Source organism: Azolla caroliniana, unplaced genomic scaffold, assembly GCF_043228905.1.
Source record: "Azolla caroliniana isolate FFs.n. ecotype wild unplaced genomic scaffold, voAzoCaro1.0.p SCAF_21, whole genome shotgun sequence".
NCBI lineage: Eukaryota > Viridiplantae > Streptophyta > Polypodiopsida > Salviniales > Salviniaceae > Azolla > Azolla caroliniana.
The window spans coordinates 8630110-8651783 of record NW_028230456.1 but is presented as its reverse complement, the minus strand read 5'-3'; the positions used below and the strand labels follow the sequence as shown (position 1 = coordinate 8651783).

Below are 21674 nucleotides of genomic sequence, written 5' to 3'. Positions count from 1 at the left end.
CCGCCTTTTTGTTGCGAGTTGAGCCCGCCACCGCCAAGCTAGTTCTTCTCTTGTCTTTTGAAGATTGTATATAGCTTTTACCTTCTCTCCCTCTTTCTCTATTATGATATCTCTTACAATATAATTTCGCTCAATTCCATACAATAATTCTATTCAATATGATTGATTGATTCCTTGATCTCCTTGTGACTATACTCCCTTCTCCTTTTATAGGAAGGGGATGGTTTTGCATGTGGGCCATATGTCACACATGCAAAGAGGGCTCTTGTATGTGTGCTATATGGTGCACATGTAGTACATTACATGGTTTAGACTATACATTGCTACTTCAAATAAAACAAGACTTCTTTTTTTTATAGACATGATGAGTATTGGCTAAATGGTAGGCTTTGAGGTTCATAATGGGGAGGTTGTTGGTTCAAGTCTTCTCTTGCCCATGTAATACAATATATAGTGCACGTGTGGGGGTTATTGGTTCAAGTCCTCTCTTGTCCATGTAATATAATATATATGTTTTATTTGCCTCTACATATAATGTATAATATTATCATAGTGTGTTTTTAATATTACCTTTATATTTAACAATATCAAGATATATTTTATTTTAGTTACGTATTTATCTTTTTGTAGACTTTTAATGTGAAGCTTTCATACTTCATGACACCGTAACAAAATGGCGAAGCCGTGGCCACCAATATCGGCGAGAAATCAACTCAAAAGTCTTGTGGATGGCAAAATGTTCAGCCATTGGTGTGTCATGACATTGTTGCACGACTTTGAGTCGAGAAGGACCGTCCGGCACATACAAGAGAGTTTGTCGAAAAAGTAAACCATCATGCCAACTGAATTGGGTGTAGTCTAGACGAGGATTTTGAGATTGGGAGCTAGAAGCATGATCTAGGATAATATGGTTCAAAATCTCTTGGGCGAATGCATCGGTCACAATATGCTCCCGAATGGAATCAAGAAGCCTTGAATCTCTCGGTGTGTTGATAGTATTCATTGCCATTAGTCGTAGATGATCAGGACCTAAGAGGTTTTGCTTCTGACTTTCAAATGCGGCCTCTCTTGGTTGAAGTTCCATATACGAACGTTGTCGTGAAGAAAACCGTCCATAAGCGGAATCGGCGCACCAAGGCGTGGGAACCAGTTCCTCACGCGCGCACGCTCCAAGTTGTACATAGAAGCGAATTAGGAGGATAATCGGCAGGAACGGGCCCTAACACAAGTGGAGACAAAGACCGCGCGAACAGTCTTTTCGGTCGCGCGCGCGAGCTAAGGAACTGTACGAGTCGGCGGCGTAACTACGCGGATGCGTGAAGAACGGAGCGGATCCCTGTTTGAAAGGGACAGGGGATAAAGCTGACATGACGGCCTGCTCGTCGGCCTATATAAGGAGCAGGAAAGAGCTGTTGCAGGCATCTCGCGCAGAGAGGACGAAGTGCTGTCGGACCGTTTCTGGACGCTTCTCTCTCTGTTTCCTTCCTTCTTGAGCTCCATAGCTTTCTGTGTAGGGTCCCGAGGAGGCTCGCGCTGTTTCGAGGAACGCCCGAGTGCTTCCGGCAGCACCTCCGACCTGCTACCCCTTTGTGCGTCGAAGCGAACAAGCATCGGCATCTGTTCGCCGGCCTGTTCGGTTGTAACCAACCTGTGCCCCATCGAGGGTTGTAGTCGTGTTAGCCATTTTTGTTAATATACATATTTAATCATTCGCATCTGTCTGTGTCGGTGTCTGTTCGCGTTATCCGTGCTGAAGGGCCGTGTCCCTGTGTATCCCTGGTCCTACGTAGCCGGTTCTCTCTCTTTCTCCTCCCTCGCTTGCTCTTTGGTTCGAGACCCCCGCGGTCCCGCCTCGTTTCCACACGCACTTGTGTAATATCTCGACATCTTTGGTGAACCCGACGTGAAGGAGGCGGCAGAAGAGTAGAAGATGAGGGGGTCGGATCTTGCAGAGGCCATGGCTTCGGCCGTGGATCGGATTGTAAACGCGCGCGAGGGCACCGGTGCCCTCGACAGAGCTATTGAGGCGGTCGTCGGCACGATCGGCCAGTTCGATGGGAAGGATGCCACGAAGTATTTGGCGTCCTACGGTGCAGAGATGCTGATGCGGGACATTCCGGAAGAAAGGCGTCTTGCCGGATTTCCCCGAGTGGCGATGCCGAGCATCCATGCGGAGGTGCTCGAGGTGCGGGCGGAGAGCCGTACCTGGGAGGAGTTCGAAGGTCGGCTCCTAGAGAAATACGGGCTGGACGACGCGCTCCGGCTTTCGAAGCGAAGGTTCATGGAATGGGTGGAGTCCCCGGGGAAGGGAAGAAACGCGTCGGCACTCCTCCGGGAGTTCGAGGAAAACTTTGCGCGCCTTTCGGCGCTCGACCGAACCATCCTGGACACGAGCCGGGTCTTGCTGTTTGTTAAGTCGGTCGACGAGCGGGATCGGGAGCAAGTGGGCCTCTTGCTGGAAACCGAAGACGGGCTCACTACCGACTGGGCGGCTGTCAAGAAAGTCTGTGGCCGTTTCGACAAACGGCGAGAATGGGCGGATAACGGGGCAACCGGGTCGGGCTCGGTCGCAGCAAGGAAGCTCGAACCAGCGCCACAGGTGCGAAAGGAAGAGACCCGAGAGGGGTTGGAAACCGGTTCGGCTTCGACCGGCGTAGTCAGAGGCTCAACCGGAGGAGCGGCGCTGGAGGAATTGACGAGGGCGATAAAGGACCTCCAAATCACGCAAGCCCGAAGGGAAGGTGGCGAACCGGCTCGTGACCGACGGCCGGCGGCAGGAAACAGGTGCATGTGGTGCGATGAAGTCGGCCACATTCGGAAGGACTGCGGCGACTTCGCGGAGGCGTTGAGGAACAGGGTGGTGTACCTGTGGGAAGGACGGGTGCATGCCAGCGACACCCGAAGGGCCCTGAGCCGAAACGACGGGCGAGGTGGTATGAAAAGGTTGATGGAAGAGGCGGCGGCCCGACACGCGGAAACCGTCCACTACTCGGCGTCAGCCGGCATTCGAGTCGGGGGCGGCGAGGCCCGAAGGGAAAGCAAAGCCGGATTCTGGCCGACGATGCTGGAAGGCCTTGCCGGTGCAAGGCTTAAAAGGGAGGAATCGGACCGTGCGGAGAAACGGGTACGGGAGATGACCGGGTGGAGCGACCCGGTCGAGGAAAAGACGGGCTTCGTGGAAGCCGCTTGCCAGAACTACGAGGCTCTGGTAGAAGAGAAGCGGGTGGGGAAACCCGGGACGATCGGGCCCTCACAACGATACGAGACCCGGTCTGGGCCACAACGGGACGAAGCCGGCGGGGCCAGTACGCAAGATAAACCCCAGAAGGGCGGGTACCGTCTGGGGACGGAGATAGAAAGGACCACGGACTTACGAAAGGTCCTGGAGGAACGGATCCTCGACAGCAAGGTGGAGCTATCGTTACGAGAGGTGCTGGGAATCGCCAAGAAGGAGTTCCACGACTCCATCGTGGACTTGGTGAAACGGAAGAGGCTGTCAACGGAGACAGAACCGGAAAGACCGGTGGAAGTGCGGACGACGCACCTAGACGACATGGCGCTGGGAGACGAGTGGGCGGAAAGCCACTATTCGAGACCACACTGGGCCCGAGCGACCACGGAAACCCCGGTGAAGATCGGCGATGTCCAGGAACCGGTGATAGCTTTGGTGGACCACGGATCAGAGATCAATTTGATGTCCATGGACTTCTATAAGAAGGGCAAATGGCCGATCAACACCAAGCACGGGTGGAAAATAAGGGCAGCAACGCGCGCCACCGAGGAACTGCACGGGGCCTGTCCGAATGTGCGAGTCAAGATCGGCGACGTCGAGATTGACCAGCACTTCTTCGTGCAGGAGACGTCTTCGCATCCGGTCATACTGGGAGAGCCGTACATCACGGCGGCACGAATGGAGACCAAGGTGCTGGACAATGGTTCGGCCTACGCGAGGGTCAAAAGCCAAGACGGGCGCCATTCGGTCCAGTTTCTGACGGTACGGCCGAACCACGAACGTAACCGCGACTCCCTCGGTTCCGAAAACCGAGAGGATTTTTAGAGAGGACTGCCAAGGCGTGGGGCCGCGACAGTCCGGATGCTCCGGGAAAACCCCACATCTGTACGATAAAACCGTGTACAATAGGTAGAAAATTTTGCTTCTCCGACAGCGGAGCATGTACGATGGTCGGCATCGCCGGCCGAGAGAAAACAAAGACGGAGGGGAGACTTCGGGCGTGCGGAGTTCTCGGCCCTGACGAAGAAATCGACGGAGCCGTGGAGGCAGTCTCCTTCGACGACACCTTGGGAATGCTGGGGAAGGTAGTCGAAGAAGACCTTAACGAAGACCGGACGATACCGGTGTGTTCCGAAGAAATGTACGAAGTCATCGCGGACTTCGGTCGAGGGCTCGAGTCGGAACGGACGGCCCGAGTTAGCACCAAGTACAAGACTGTGGACCGGAAGGTGAGGCCAGTTGCGGCGCCCTTACCGGAGGGCAGCGAATCCCGAATCAAAGGGGTTGCGTCGGACCCCAGCTTACGAGATCCGGCCTGCATAGGACACACCTTCACCAACGAGACGCTCCGCGAGCTGAAGATCGGTGGGGGCGGGTTCCTACTGTCGGTGGAGGAAGACCGGTTTCGGAGAATGCTCGGAAGGCACGGGAAAGCCTTCGCATTCTCACCGGAGGAAATCGGGTGCGTAGACCCGACGATCGTAGAGCCAATGGTGATATTCGCGGTACCGCATGTACCGTGGAGTCTCAAGCCAATTCCGGTTCCGAGAGCTCACATCCCGAAGTTGATGGAGCTGTTGAAGCAAAAATTTGATATGGGCATTCTCGAGCCGTCGAGCGCCCCATATTCAAACCGATGGTTTACCGTACCAAAGAAAAACGGATCGTTGCGCTTCATTCAGGACCTGCAGCCGGTCAACAGAGTGACCATTCGGAACGCAGGGATCGGACCGACCATAGACGAGTTCGCGGAGGCCTTCGCCGGAAGGTCGATTTACTCAGTCGGTGATCTATACTCAGGGTACGACCAGTTCCAGCTAGCCGTGGAGAGCAGAGACATTACGACGATGCGAACTCCCCTCGGCCTAGTGCGGATGTGTACGCTGCCGCAAGGAGGGACCAACTCGGTGGCCCACATGGTGAATGCAATGAACAAGGTGCTGAGGGACTGCATCCCGGACATCACCATGCCGTTTCTAGACGACATCCCGATCAAGGGATGCCCGGTAGAAGAGAAGGACGAGACGATCGGGCCGGACGGATGCCGGCGATTCGTGATGACGCACATCGACGACTGCGAGAAGGTGCTGCAAAGGCTAGAGAATGCGAGGCTCACCTTCTCGGGGGAGAAGTCAGCCTTCGGGCAGTCGGAAATCATGGTGGTCGGACATTTATGTGGACCATATGGCCGGAAACCGTCTCCGGCAAAGGTAGAAGCCATCTCCGCGATGAAGCCTGATTGCAGCTCGGTCACGGAAGTACGAAGATTCTTGGGAGCATGCGCCTTCTACCACATATGGATCCCGCATTACGCGCACGTCGCGGAGCCGCTGTACGGATTATTGAAGAAAGGGCGAAGATTCGAATGGCTAGACAAGCACACGGAGTCGGTCCGGAAGCTGAAGGAGGCTCTTTCGGCAGCACCGGCGCTCCGAAAGGCCGTCTACAGGAAGGGCACCCCAGTGTACATAACGGTTGACACGAGTCCGACCGGAATCAGGTGGGTCGTCAACCAAGAAGACGAGGACGGCAATCGGTTTCCGATCCGATTCGGCGCGAAGGTCCTCAGTGAGCGGCAGCGAGGATACGCCCAGGTTAAACGCGAACTCTGGGGTATCGTTTCGGCGGTGAAGGCCGACAAGGACTATCTGATCGGGACAGAGGTAAGCATAGAGACGGATTGCATGCCGATTCTCGGCATGGTTTCCGGATGCGCGACGCCGGACCTGTCAATGCTCAGGTGGATAGCGTACATCAAGTCCCTGGACCCGGAAATACGACACATTTCCGGGAAAGACAACGCCATGGCCGACATGCTTTCGAGGGCGAGGTTCGATGACGAGGGCGGCATGGTTTCGGAGGACGAAGAGGTCGGCGTGGACTTCTTCGAGGCAGCATACGTAACAACCGACGGGACGAGCACTCCGGCGCTTAACGACTTCGACGCGAGCAAGTACGACGGGGAGTGGCTGCAGATCGGCGGGTTCTTGAGGACAATGGCGCCGGATGCGTCATGGACGAAAGACGAGGCCAACCGGATCCGGAAGAAAGCGTACCGGTTCTTTCTCCGGGATGGCTATCTATGGAAGCACCCGAAGAAGAGGGACGGCGCTCCGCTCCAGGTGGTGGCGATGAAGGAAGAACAGGAGGAGCTGCTGACGGCCTACCACGACAGCCCTTGGGCCGGACACCGTGGAACTTGGGCCACGTTCGAGAAGATAAAGGAGAAGTACTGGTGGCCGGGACTGTACCAGGACGTGCATCGATTCGTGACAACTTGCGAGAGCTGTCAGATGCACTCCGTGGTCCGACACCGGGACGAGCTTCACCCTACGTACCCTCCGACCATCCACTTCAAATGGATGGTAGATCTGGTGACGATGCCAATGGGGGTAGGACAGATGCGGTACCTGGTCCTAGCGCGGGAGGATCTGACGAACCAGGTGGAAGGCCGGGCCCTTCCGAACAAAACGACCGCGGCCGTATGTCGGTTCCTAATCGAGGACGTGATATGCCGGTACGGGTGCGTTGGGAAGATCGTGGCTGACCGAGGGGAGTTGGACGCCGAAGAAGCCGCGGAGCTGTTCGACCGGCTGGGAGTCAAGCTCTCGCTCACCACTGCGTACAATCCGGAGGCGAATGGAAAGGTGGAGCGCGGACACGGGCCGATCGTCAAGGCGTTGGTTCGGGCATGCGGAGGCCGAGTCGGTAACTGGCCGCGGCTGCTACCTTATGCTTTGTGGGCAGACCGGACCACGCACAGTTCGGTAACCGGGTACATGCCGACGGAGCTCATGTTCGGCCAGAAGCCGATCATGCCGATGGAACGGACGATCTCCTCGTGGGCAACGGTCGACTGGAGGGACGAGATGAGCCGGGAGGAGTTGTTGGCCGCGCGTATACGACAGCTCGAGCGGAGACCGGAGGACGTGGAACTGGCTGCGGAGAAGCTCCGGGTGGCGAGGACAAAGAACAAAGCCAGGTTCGACCGAACGCACCGGCTCCGACCGAAGAAAATCGAAGAAGGTGACTGGGTGCTCGTCTACGACAGCAGCCTCGACAACCAGCACCGAGCTACACGGAAGTTCGCACGAAGGTGGTTCGGGCCTTACGTGGTACGGAGCGCCAATGACAACGGGACATATCACCTGGCGGAACTCGACGGCACGAGAATGGCGATACCGGTTGCAGGGAAGCGGATCAAAGCGTTCAGGAAGCGACACGACGACGAGCCAGACCCGGCTCTCCTAGTCAGCAGTGACGAACGATCCGAAAACGAGGAAGAACCGACGGGCGAGGAATGAAGACGGGCCGGTTTTCTCCGTCCCAACTCTCTTGGCGCATACCGGAGGATGCGCAGTTAGGTGGGGGCGGATGTCGTGAAGAAAACCGTCCATAAGCGGAATCGGCGCACCAAGGCGTGGGAACCGGTTCCTCACGCGCGCACGCTCCAAGTTGTACATAGAAGCGAATTAGGAGGATAATCGGCAGGAACGGGCCCTAACACAAGTGGAGACAAAGACCGCGCGAACAGTCTTTTCGGTCGCGCGCGCGAGCTAAGGAACTGTACGAGTCGGCGGCGTAACTACGCGGATGCGTGAAGAACGGAGCGGATCCCTGTTTGAAAGGGACAGGGGATAAAGCTGACATGACGGCCTGCTCGTCGGCCTATATAAGGAGCAGGAAAGAGCTGTTGCAGGCATCTCGCGCAGAGAGGACGAAGTGCTGTCGGACCGTTTCTGGACGCTTCTCTCTCTGTTTCCTTCCTTCTTGAGCTCCATAGCTTTCTGTGTAGGGTCCCGAGGAGGCTCGCGCTGTTTCGAGGAACGCCCGAGTGCTTCCGGCAGCACCTCCGACCTGCTACCCCTTTGTGCGTCGAAGCGAACAAGCATCGGCATCTGTTCGCCGGCCTGTTCGGTTGTAACCAACCTGTGCCCCATCGAGGGTTGTAGTCGTGTTAGCCATTTTTGTTAATATACATATTTAATCATTCGCATCTGTCTGTGTCGGTGTCTGTTCGCGTTATCCGTGCTGAAGGGCCGTGTCCCTGTGTATCCCCGGTCCTGCGTAGCCGGTTCTCTCTCTTTCTCCTCCCTCGCTTGCTCTTTGGTTCGAGACCCCCGCGGTCCCGCCTCGTTTCCACACGCACTTGCGTAATATCTCGACAACGTCGAGATAAAGCATATGCGTTTCCTTGTTGCATCCCAGGGCCATATAGAATTACGAAATCAAAACTAATTAAGAACTGCACCCAACGAGCTTGTCAACGATTCAAGACTTGAGAACTTTGGAAGTATGTTAGATTTTTGTGATCATTGTAGACAATAATCTATTGAGAAGAACCCTCCAAAAAATGACACCATTGTTGAAAAGAATCCACAATGGCCATTGTCGTGATTCGTGAATCTCATAATTTATTTCTACGGCTTCAAATTTCCGTGAGTGAAAGCCCACAAGGTGCAGTTCGCCATCATCGCTAATCTAGGATAGTACGCTTCCAAGTGCGAAGTCAGATGCCTCAGCTTCAAGTATAAAGTGCCTCATTGGATCGACATGCATTAAAATTGGTGCAGATGTAAACACTTGATTTAAACTCTCAAATGCAGAGTTTGCCTCTATACTCCATACGAATGGTCGATTCTTTTGTGTCAGTTGCGTGAGGGGCAATACAATCTTTGAAGAACTTGTGATAAAAGTTTGCGAACCCCAAAAAACATTGTACATCTTGCACAGACGGTGGTGTTTGCCAATCAAAAAATGTTTGAACCTTTGATGGATCCATAGAGATGCCATTTGAAGAGACTATGTACCCCAAAAATTCCACTTGACACTGGTCGAAACTACACTTCTCCAATTTTGCATAGAGACCATACTCTGGCAACCACTGCAAAACTTGGTGAAAGTGTATCTCATGCTCCTCTTGAGTTTTTGAGTAGATCAAGATATCATCCATGTAAACTACGATGAAGATATTGAGGAAGTCCCGAAAAATGTCATTCGCCATATGTTGGAAAACTATTGGTACATTCGTGAGACCAAATGGCATCATTGTATACTCAAAATGGCCATAGTGAGTGCGGAAAGCAGTCTTCCATTCATCCCTAGGACGAATTCAAACAAGGTTGTTGGCACCTTGCAGATCTAACTTCGTGAAATATTTTGCTCCACTGAGACATTCCAGAAGGCTTACGATCAATGGTAGAGCATATCAATTTCGAATAGTCACTTTATTCAAACCCCAATAACCCACGACCATACGAAAAAGATGGGTGCACCAGCATGAGAACTTGAATGTTGGATAAAACCATTTGTTAGGTTCTCATCAATATATTCTCGAAGAACTTCTAACTCCGTGGGCAAAAGGTTATAAATTGGCCCCCATGGAGGCTCTTTTCCTGGCAACAAATCAATCGGGCAATCATATGGTCGATGCTCTGGTAGTCTATTAGCCTTCACCTTATCGAACACATCGGAGAATTCTATATACTTCTTTGGTAGTTGGACCCCCAACTCTTGTGAGCTAGATGAAGGAGTTGTTACAACCGCGAACACAAACAAGTCTTCTTTCCTTCCATCCTCATGTAACTGATGTATAGAGATTGTTGAAATCGTGTGGGATACCAGAGGCAGATCGACCCCGTGGGTGTGGAGGACGAGGTGGGTCAGCACACAATAGCGGTGGCCGGCAAGAGTAGAACCAGAGGCATAGAGATAGTGCTGACAACAGTTCCGGACCCTCCACGAGTAGGGGGAGTCAAAGCGGCGCAGGAAACTGGCAATCAAAGCTCGAAATGGAATGTTGGTATTGTTGCAAGAAGGGCCAACGAGAGAGCGAGTGCTAGAAGAAGTGTGTTGATTCGAACAAATCTGGATCCGGCAAGGCCAGACATGGGAACCGGCAAAGCTCGCACTACGCCAAAAGATCAGAAGGATCCGGAACCGTTTTGTAAGGTTGAAGAAGATAAAAACTTGATTTTGGCGAGTGAGGTTGATGTTGAAGTATGATTTGATTTTGCAAACTAAGTTTCGTAATTGGAAATTGAATTGCTGAAATGCCTATGGTAAAAATTAGAAATGGAGGAGAGAGCTAAAGGTTCTCTTGATCGTCAATGAAATGGCTAAAATGGTGATGGTAGAAATCAAGGTTATTTTGATAGTGTTGGGCTAGATTGATGAGGCATAAATGATCGTCAATGAAATGGCTAAAATGGTGATGGTAGAAATCAAGGTGATCTTGATAGTGTCGGGCTAGATTGATGGGGCATGAAAGAAAGTAGGGAGGTCGTCATCTCCACCAATGTGAATTAATGAAGATTTTCACCCAAAAATTTGTCCCTTCCATTTCCATTTTTACACTTATATAGCTTTAGTTAGACAATTATGGATGGTGGTTCTTGGTTATAAACGGTTTTTGGTCTTATTGTAACCACCTTAACTAGACCATGGTTAACCTTACCATGGTTGGTTCTACTATGGTTGTCTTAACTAGAGTTAATTAGGGTGGATTGTGGTAATACCACAATATGCACATGCAAACAACTTTTTGGTCATTAAATGTATGGAAGCCTTTATATTTTAAGAATATATTTCAATACTAGTTTTATCTCATTCTTGCAACAAAACAACATTTTGATGGGCCAAGCTTCTTGTATCTTCATCTAATGTAGAAGCCTTAAATTTTTGGTTCTTATTTTACCAGAGGAAGACTTGCAATGACTACACCTTGTTTACAAATCGTCTTGAATCACTTAAATTTATCAGGCTAATCTTATAGGAATTTTTGTTTGGTCGCATCATTTCATTACTTAACTCCTTAAAGTGGCCTTGGAACACAAAATCAATTTCATGCTCACCTGTAGTGTTCTTTGTAGGTTTTAGTAAACATACATCGCCATTAGAAGATGTAAGACTATATTATATAGTGCCGATAACATTATTGTCAATTTAACAAGAATATATGAATATGGGTTTCTTTCTACCCATCATCCCATCGAATATGGTGGGGGGTTGGCCGCTTGTTGCAATTATACCAAGTGCAAGGTTCAATCAAGTGGGGGAATATATGTTGGCTATCATGGCAGACCTCAGTTGGCAGATACGAGCATCAAGAGGAGGGGATGACTTTGGTGATAAAAGCACAAGAGGTTTTTTTCTCCTCCAGTGGCAATGCCTACTCAACTCCTCTTAGTGACAAATCTCAAGTTGTGTTGGAATTGGCCAGCCCAATAACTCTTTGGATTCTATGGAAACAACGGTGTAGACGAGTCTTCTCCAACCAATCCGCACATCCAACAAGGTTACTGCAAGATATATGGAGTGAAATTGTAGCCACTCTAAAGAGCCAATATGATGGCCTCAAGGGTAGCTCCGATGGAGTTGAAAGACAACGAATAGCCTTCATCCAACAATGGTCGTCTTCTCAGTTTCTTGAGTCAGTGGGCATCCACATAAGATGGAACTATCTCGTCCCTACAGGGATTTGTACATAACCGTCTCATTTGTAAAAGCTTATAACTAATGGAAGGAGTTTTTTTGGAATAAAATAAAAAATATGGGTTTCTTTCATATTTGCTAGGCTTCATGTTTTGGATGTTATGAGATTAAATTTCTTTACTTAAATCTATATGAGGGTATATGAATGTATGATTCATGCTTTGGAGGTTATGAGTAGATTTGGAGGCTAGGAATCAATTTATGAGAGTACATGAATCTATGAGAATTTAGTTTGTTTCATATTTGCTAGGGTTCCTACTCATAACTTCAATCTTTACTTCAATTTTTCAAGCCTTGTGTGCTGTCACAAGAATCTCTACATGTGACACATAAATCATTGCTATGCAGAATCATGAAAGAATTTGCAAATATATAGATGGCATTTTTACTTCAATCAAAACACAAAATAAGAGAAAACACACACTTCACTAGATTGTCTACATTCATTAATTGTGTGGCTTTCAAATTATATGCAATTATGGTAATTATGCATGTTCTACTATCTTGGATGTGTCACTAAAATTTATAGTCGTTCTTGTGAAAGATAGATCACAATGTGTTCTATGACGTTGTGGTAGAGCATTCTATGTAATAACATTGGTGTTTTATTAAATATGACTTAATCTCTTCTTTGGAAATGTATTAATGAATTAACCTCTAGGACCTCATTGTAGGGATGTAGGATTTAGCTCGGCAAAGAACCTTACAAGTATTGGCAAGAACTACGTGTATTTGTCATCGAGCCTTCTAGAATAAAGGCATCGAGAAAGAAAGAAGGAGGTGTCACAAGTTACAATCTTGCCTCCAAATCATAGTTGTTAAAAAAAACGTTTATTCTACGTTTAGAGAACATTTTAGAATACTCTGAAGTATTCTACACATATTCTACGTTTTAGAATTGCCGTTTTTAAAAATTTGACGTATTCTACGTATTTAACAAGTATTTATCATTTCAAAAAAAAGAAATTGAAAAAAAAAACTTAAATTTTAAGAAGTATTTAACACATTTTGCAAGTATTCTAAGTATTTAACGTATTTTATCTATAAAATACGTATTCTAAGTATTTTTTTTAAAAAGTTAGATTACGTGTAGAATACTTATTTTTCTACACGTATTTATGCTAAGTAGTTTCAACAATGCCCCAAATAGAAGCATGAGTAGAAGCAATATGTCAAGTTTGAATCACAAAAGCAGAAGCCAAAGTAGGTGTTTAGTTTGAATCACATAAGTAGGACTAGAAGCAATCATTTTTGTGTGAAGTAGAAGACAAATAGAATCAGTTGTGATTTGCAAATCACAATTGTGGATTTTGTAGTGTGCACTATGCAATGCTAAGACAACAATGCTCCAAATAGAAGTATGAGTGGAAGCAATATGTCAAGTTTGAATCACAAAACTAGAAGCCAAAGCAGGTGTTTAGTTTGAATAATGTAAGTAGGACTAGAAGGAGTCGTTTTTGTGCAAAGTGGAAGACAAATAGAATCAGTTGTGATTTGCAAATCACAATTGTGGATTTTGTAGTGTGCACAATGCAAAAAGCTAAAGAAAGAATAGGAAAAGTTGAGGTAAGAAGTACACACATAGTTGTAACAAAAATAAAAATTGTATCGAGTTAAACCCCCCCCCCCCCCACATTAGTGAGACAACGTTCTTCCCTAGCCAACATTCTAACACACTTACATTGGAAGACCCGTAGAACTCTGCCCAACACTAGATGACATTGCATCCTGACATATATGAACCATAGGTACCATACGTGCATTCACATTAGAGCATATTTCAATCACTCGAGTATGGTAAATACCCTCGATGTATGGTAAATACCATACTTTATGTATTTATTATTTACTATAAAGCAAAACATTTTTCTAAGGAAAAAGTGACCAAAATTTTTTTTGAAGCATCAAAGAAAAAAGACATACCTTCTTTTATGTTGCATAACTTGTCTTTACTGTTTGGCGTTCTACTTGTTTCATATGTACTAGCCTTTGTATCATGATAGAAGTGAGATGAAATGTCTCCTTTTGTTTTGTCCATGTACCATTTTCAAGTAATATTCTGAGGTGGATCTTTCAAAATTACAAAAAGAAAACATAAATATGTTTTTATAACACGTGCATTCATTTACAACGTATGAAAAATGTAAATATTACGTTTCTATGGATGATACCACATACATGTGATGCAACTTTGGGACAAAAAGACTCATCATGCATCACATACATGTTATCCTACTTACTCCAAGTTTGCTTATATTCTGTAGATTGAAAAATAAATTCATATATATCTTGATGCAACCATTTCAATACATCCCAAACTTGGAACCATTTGAAGTCAAAGGATCCCAAACAAATTGAAGGAGATTGTTATGCATCGAGAAACAATTTAAAATCACCTACCAACATGCCTACAACACCCATTGATAATAAAATTATGCATGAAGGGCCATACTTACTTAATATGTTGAGTACCATCTTGATAAGGATAAATTCCAACCGGCCAAATGACCATATCATAATTATGTTAAGTACCATCTTTACAAGGATAAATTCCAAATGACCATGCGTCAAAATCATTGATTTCTATCGCCAAATATCATTTCTTTTTATAGATAATAACACATTATGTATGTATAGAAGAACAAAAAGTATCATGAATAATATTTATACCATAGTATGTAATATACTCCGATGTGTTGGCAAACATTCTTTTCCATACGAATGCGTATGATATCGAAACATTCTTATGTGTTTTTTTTAACGCTTTTTACCTTAAATTTCTTACCTTTTAAAAAAAATTACCTTATAAATAAATGATGTTTACCATAAATTTCTTATATTTTTTTAAAATTTACCTTATAAATAAATGATGAATACAAAAGTATGGTATTTACCATTCTTCGAGGGTGTTTACTATACTGGAATGACTTGAAACATTCTCGAATCCAAATACAAGTAGTACATACTATGATTTATACAACCGAAGACTAATAAGGTGAATGGCCTATACATATATAGGACAAAAGATATCACAAAATAATATTTACCTGAGAACAAGTAATAGTGATAAGATAAATGGGGGGGGGTATACACAATATGCTGAATTTCTCAAAAGAGTGTATTTTCCACATGCTTCTCGTGTGGGATCACAAAAAAGAAACGCAGAAAGAGAGATAGTTATGGTGAAATCTGACAAAATTTATGTGTGTAGCTGGATTGGGTTTAAGAATAAGGAAGGCTAACATTATTAGCAGTCCTTCAGCAAGCTTGAATACACATGGCTCTGCTTAAGCAACTACCATGGCCCTTCTTCTTCTTCTTCTTCTTCTTCTTCTTCCTTTGCTCATGCTTAACAATAGAATCATGGGGATTAAAAGCCCCGCCTAGCAGTAATGGCATTATTATTGATGAGGATTATGATAGCTTCCCCAACGATACTTACATCGACCGGAGAGCCTTTCCCGACAATTTTAAGTTCGGTGCCCTCACATGGGCATTTAAGGTATATATATATGTGTGTGTGTGTGTGTAAGCAAATTTATAATTCTACATTTTGTATACATTGCTTGTATTCTAATGGATTTCATAACTTGTGATTCTAATCTTGTAAAGCTTACCCCGCATAACTAAATTTGTGTGTAATATATTGTACAGCATGAAGGAGCTGCCTTCATTGATGGTAAAAGTGTGAGCACTTGGGATGCTTTTGCTCTAGAAGATGGTTTGTGCTCTTGATTTTCTTCTTATATATATATTCATCTCTCACTAACTCCTCATTAAGCTTTTTACTATTATTGGTGATTAGGGTTTAGGGTTTAAGGTTTTGGTAATGCATATATATATACATACTGTTTCGATTAGTTCTACATGTAAACTTGAGCTCATAATTTCATCTCTGTGCAGGAATAGTAGAGGATAACACTACTCCGAATGATGGTGGTGATCAATATCATCACTACCATGTAATTTTATTTATTTATTTGTTGTCGTTGAAGGGAAGTATACAATGTCAGAATTAAGGATCTAATAATACATGGTATATAATGTGATGTAATTATAGGAGGATATTCAATTAATGGCGGACCTCGGTTTGGATAGCTATAGATTCTCCATCGCATGGACTCGAATTCTCCCAAGTAATTAATTCCATCCATCCAACCATTTCTGTAATTAACCGATTGGTAATTAGCATATATTCATAATTTGTAGTACACAATACTTTGTTCAATGTAAGCAACTTCACAATGGGCATCACAATTTCTCCTTAATCCCGATTTTAGCTCACGACCAAGCAGATTTCTGACAGAAGAATTGACTTGTTGCGTATATATAATCCGTTGATCAGATGGGAGTAGGGGTGATGTTAACCAAGCGGGTATTGATTTTTACAATGATCTAATCAACAGTCTCATCGATGCAGGTACATAATTTGTGGCTAATGCATAAATATACTCCTCATGTTAATAAATATATACTTAACTTACTACCACATATATATATATATATATATATATATATGGTATGTCAGGGATTGAAGCTATGGTGACATTGTACGAGCAAGATATGCCGCAGAGTCTGGAAGAGAGCTATGGAGGATTATTGAGTCCCTTATTCATGTGCGTACCTTTTTCCCCTGCACTCCATCCATGTTAACTAATCAATTTAACTCTCCGCGCATGCATACATACATACATACATACATACATATGCATACATACATACATACATACATACATATGCATGCATATAGGACAAGAAAGAACACCAAATGGATTTGGTTGTTTATGATTCTCATATATAATTGTGGGTGTTTATTTGGGGCTAGAGATGATTTCGTGTACTATGCCAACGTATGCTTCGATGCATTTGGGGATCGAGTGAAGCATTGGGTGACATTCGACGAGGCGAATGACTTCGTGCCATGGGGGTATGCCGGGAGGGCGGCCCCACCTGGGAGGTGTAGCATTCCCACTTATGACCTCAAATCTAATTGCACTATCGGGGACTCCGCTACTGAACCCTACATTGCGGCACACCATGTCCTCCTTGCACATGCGTCGGCAGTTGAACTATATCGACGCGAATACCTAGTGAGTCGCCACTACCTCTAGCTAAAAGCATCAAGTCAAGCTAATGTTCACTAGAAACTATATGAAGTGACAACATTATATTGGTGGACAAACATGTTATATTAATAATATGGCAAACGTTTGGACAACCTTATGAACAATAATATTGTATTAGTCCAAGCAATCTTCATCATACTTGTCTCTCTTTGATATATATATATATATATATATGTATATATGTATAGGGAAGTCAACATGGTGATATTGGAATGGTCATATGGTTCAAGTGGTATGAGCCACTTAGCAATTCGACGGCAGACCTAGAGGCATCCGAGAGGGCCATGCAATTCACAGCTGGATGGTTTATACAACCTCTACTTAGAGGGGAGTACCCTCAAGTAATGAGGGAAATGCTAGGATCACGTCTACCAAATTTTACGATAGAGGAGTCCAAGCGTTTGAGAGGCTCTATTGACTTTCTTGGCTTGAATTCTATCAGCGCCATCTATTGCACCTACGACGATCACTATCTTCCAAACACTGGATATTGGCAGGACATGAACATTACACGAACTGGTGATATACATATATTTATCTGCATATATATTATTAGTCATCAATGACCCAAGTTCATAAGTTTCTCATAATGTTTTCGTGTCCAATATACTCACACCATGCATGGCCTTCGTTGATCCAGCTTATAAAGATAACGTTCCAATTGGTGAGTACACTGGAGATTATGCTGTTCCATGGTGCATTGAGAAAAGCCTTTCCTATGTGAGGGAGCATTATGACAACTTCCCCACGTACATCACATCATTAGGTAAAAAATCAAATACACTCTTCACATGCATGCATGTAGGTGCACACATCTTCCCATTCATATTAAAATATTTATAAAAGAGGAAAATAGAAATCCCCTACACATGCTATATCAAGTCATGTTGTCTGTCATACAAACCATTGCTTCTATATGACTTACCTCACATACTTTTCATCAATGTGAGATGGGGCGTTGGGGTACGGGCTACAATGAATATACTCGTCAATTATCCATACGTTGGTGTAAACATATTCGATAGCTTAATTATCATGCTTTGATATATGACTAAAATAAACTCTTACTATGCACAATCATGAAATGTCATCTATCTCTCTATTCATGTTGTCATCATTGCTCTTGTTTTGGGCTTTCTCTTGGAATGTCAATAGTTTCTACTTCTAAAACTCTTCACATGTAATCTTATGCATAGTAATTATTGGCCTTTCGTTGTCTACATTGTAATCGAAATATATTGTGTGCCACCAATTTTTATTAATTAGATGTTGAACTCAAGTGCTTGGATGCATGTAGGTCATGATACATAAAAGCATCAAGTTGTATTTGGCAACTTCCTATTTCTCATGATAAGAATCACAACCATTGAAATACTCTTTGGAAATGTGTGTCATATTAAGTTGATGTCTAGTTGTCTTTGCATAGACAGAATTACTTAAGAGACATAGCATGTCAAAAAATAAGACCTTAATTTCACAAGTGTGGCAAATAAATGAAATTCTTTGTGAGTACATAACCATTAAAATAATTCTTAACAATGAAGACTTATAATTGAAAAAAATGCCGTGTTTTATGTTTTTAGTTGTTGGGTTGGTTTAATCTAAATATCAATCATGTGGATTGTTTTATGTTTTTAGGTTTTGGATTTAATGCAAGTCTTAATGATGTAGATCGTATAAGATTCTATTCATCATACATGAAGTCCTTGATTGTCGGAATAAGGTAATGCCTCTATCATATGTTATCTCATTTATCTAACAAATGGACCTAACATTTATCGATAAATGGTTTTTTCTCTTCTTCATAATACAGAAATGGGTCAAACGTTTTGGGATTATACATATGGTCTCTTATTGATGGCTTTGAGTCCGTTTATGGTTTATCAACAGAAAAGTTTGGAATAATTTATGTTGATGAAGAGTTCAATAGATATCCAAGGCTCTCTGCGTTATGGTTTAAGAATATGCTAACCGCATACAACTTTAGTAAATCATATATGTGAATGACATTGTGGCTACAAATCATAAAGTGAATTAGTGTTATCTAGAATGCAGCCAAGAACATCAATACACTAGACTTTTTAACATACTTGGTTGTGAAAACTGTTTTTTATCTCTCTGTTCATGCATGCTTGCAATTTTGCCCACGTTCTCCAAGTGGATTACCCTTAAGGCCAAGAGTACAACATTTTTAAAGAATTGATGCTTTTGAATGTCTGGCTGGTCATTGACATTAATATAGTTGAACTTTTAAGCCACTTGGTTTTGAAAATTGATAGTGATCTTATTTATCTTAAAGAACCCTCTTTCACATGAAACGCATTGGCGAATTCTCTACATTGTCCACAAGGAATTTCCATTATGAGCAAAAATGAAAACTTTACAATGAACTGGTGTTACTTGGTACATGGCCATAGACATTGATACAATTAACTTTTAAAGATGTTGATCTTATTCATCTTTAAAGACTTGCTTTTGATTTTTATCTTAATTCACCTTAAATTTTGATTTTGAAATCCATTTGGAGAATTTGATTTTCGTTGGGATAAGTAGAGATGGGGTAAAATGGGGCCTATTTCAATTTTGTTGGAGATAGAGACCGCTTGAGTTTTTGTTGTTTTCCTACTAGTTCTGGAGTTGTTCCTCTAGGTTGTATATTCTGATCCCATTGTGGATTCTGGTTGAACTCTATTGTATTTTGTTTGCTAACTAATGCGAAGTAGTGTTTTTTGGGGGAAAATAAATTTTGATTGGCAAATTCTCCAAATGAATTTCCATTATGAGCAAAAGAGCAACATTTACATCACATAAAAAATTTATCACTATCGCAACCAACAATAGCATACACTATGGATAATGCAATTTCCAATTACCATAAAACACTAATTTTAGTCATGAGAATAATGTTGTGTCACAAATGGGTGGAATGAGGCTACGTACTAAGAGAGAGCGAGAGCATAAGCAAGATCACAAGATTGTCACGGACAAGTAGACGAGGCTCAATATTAAGAGATAACGGGAGAGGGAGCATAGACAAGAGAACAAGCAAGAGAGAGAGAAAATAGACAATGAACAAGAACTGAATTATGCTTTTGTAACTGGTGTTGTTTACCTTGATTGTAATCAAGGTGCACCTCAGTATTTATACAAGAATGTGGAGGTATGCATGAAAGCTAGAAGACTTCTAGAGAATGCATCTTCATGCACTCTCTAGAAGGTTCTTGAGTTCTAATGATCAATCTATAATGAAATAAGTTAAATCTTATACAATATCTAATAATGCATAGATTGATGTAGCTCAATTGGTAAGGTTGCCCAATAAGACAAGAAGGTTATGGGTTCAACCCCCACCATGCCATGTGGTATCTTATCCAATTATTACTAATAGAAAACCATATTGTATATTTTAGTTAGTATATAATGATGCATATACCATATTAATTATAGCATGCCTTACGTTTTATTCTAGATGAGGACTTTAAAAAGTTAAACATCTAGGGGCACTTTACAAAGTCAAATGTTTATGTATGTTGGATATGTTTTTATCCAAGCGCACAAGTAAAACTCATGCCTTACGTTTTATTCTAGATGAGCACTTTAAAAAGTTAAACATCTAGGGGCACTTTACAAAGTCAAATGTCTATGTATGTTGGATGTGTTTTTATCCAAGCGCACAAGTAAAACTCATCACGAGACTTGTCCTCAAATAACTAATATGTAGCAAACCTCATCATTGGCCGTACTTCTCAAAATAAGGCTTGACATCGGGCCCAAGGTTCACACTATTGAACATTAAGCTTTGCTTTTACTTTTCCCATTGCCCCTTCTTCATTATACACTTAGCTATAAAAAAGGAGGGGAATTTTATGTCCACAAAATGCCAACCTAGTTATGAATAATGAAATACCACACACATATACATATAAATGCACATTAACATGACTTAGCCAATATGTTCTCTTGCTGACAAAGACATACAAAGAAGTACACCAAGAACACTTACAAATTTACACGTACATATTTAATTCAATACAAAAACACATACACATTAAATACATGTGCATTGCAATCGCACTCAAATATATTCACTAGCACACACAAACCCAACTCTTTCCCCTTTTTTTCTTCGACTACGAGAACATGTCATCGATCAAGAGCATTAGGGGGTTAGGGAAGAACTTCATCCACATTGAACCGGGTGATAGAGCACTAGTTGGACCATTGGTAGTGCTCAAGGTGCTTGAACTGATGTACGACAAGATGTGCTCTAGGAGTGGTCATCAGGATTCAATTCAACCGAAGAGCTATGAAAACCCGGCAACCCTAGGGTTATCATAGTAACATTTCCTACCTCTAATCTAATTGCATTGTCGGGAACTCCACTACCAAACCCTACATTGCCGCACACCATGTCCTCCTTGCACATGCACCTACCGTTGAACTATATCGACCGGAATACTTAGTGAGTGTTCGCTACTTCTACTTAAGCATTGCATCAAGCTACACTAGAAACTATACGAAGTGACGATAATATCGGTAGACATGATATATTAATAAATAATATTGTAAACATGGAGAAAACCTAATGAACACAATTATAACATTGTATTAGTCCAAAAAATCTTGTTCATAGTTGTCTCTCTTCCATATGTATAATACATATCAACATGGTGATATGGTTCAAGTGGTATGAGCCACTTAGCAATTCGATAACAAACTTAAAGGTGTCCGTGAGGGCCATGCAATTCACAACCGGATGGTTTATACAACCTATATTTAGAGGGGAGTACCCTCAAGTAATGAAGGAAATCCTACCATCACAC

General features: G+C 43.8%; 1 protein-coding gene across 1 annotated transcript; it reads left to right on the top strand.

Annotated features, from left to right (window-relative positions):
- The first annotated feature begins 14987 nt into the window (after positions 1-14987).
- LOC147850591 (coniferin beta-glucosidase-like) lies at positions 14988-18902 on the top strand. Its single transcript, XM_087336599.1, has 11 exons — positions 14988-15227; positions 15380-15446; positions 15629-15687; positions 15786-15861; positions 16071-16145; positions 16254-16341; positions 16551-16815; positions 17040-17370; positions 17492-17617; positions 18490-18574; positions 18665-18902. The coding sequence occupies exons 1-11, from the start codon at positions 15003-15005 to the stop codon at positions 18852-18854; spliced, it is 1587 nt and encodes a 528-aa protein (XP_087192725.1). The 5' UTR covers positions 14988-15002; the 3' UTR covers positions 18855-18902.
- The last annotated feature ends 2772 nt before the right edge of the window (positions 18903-21674 follow it).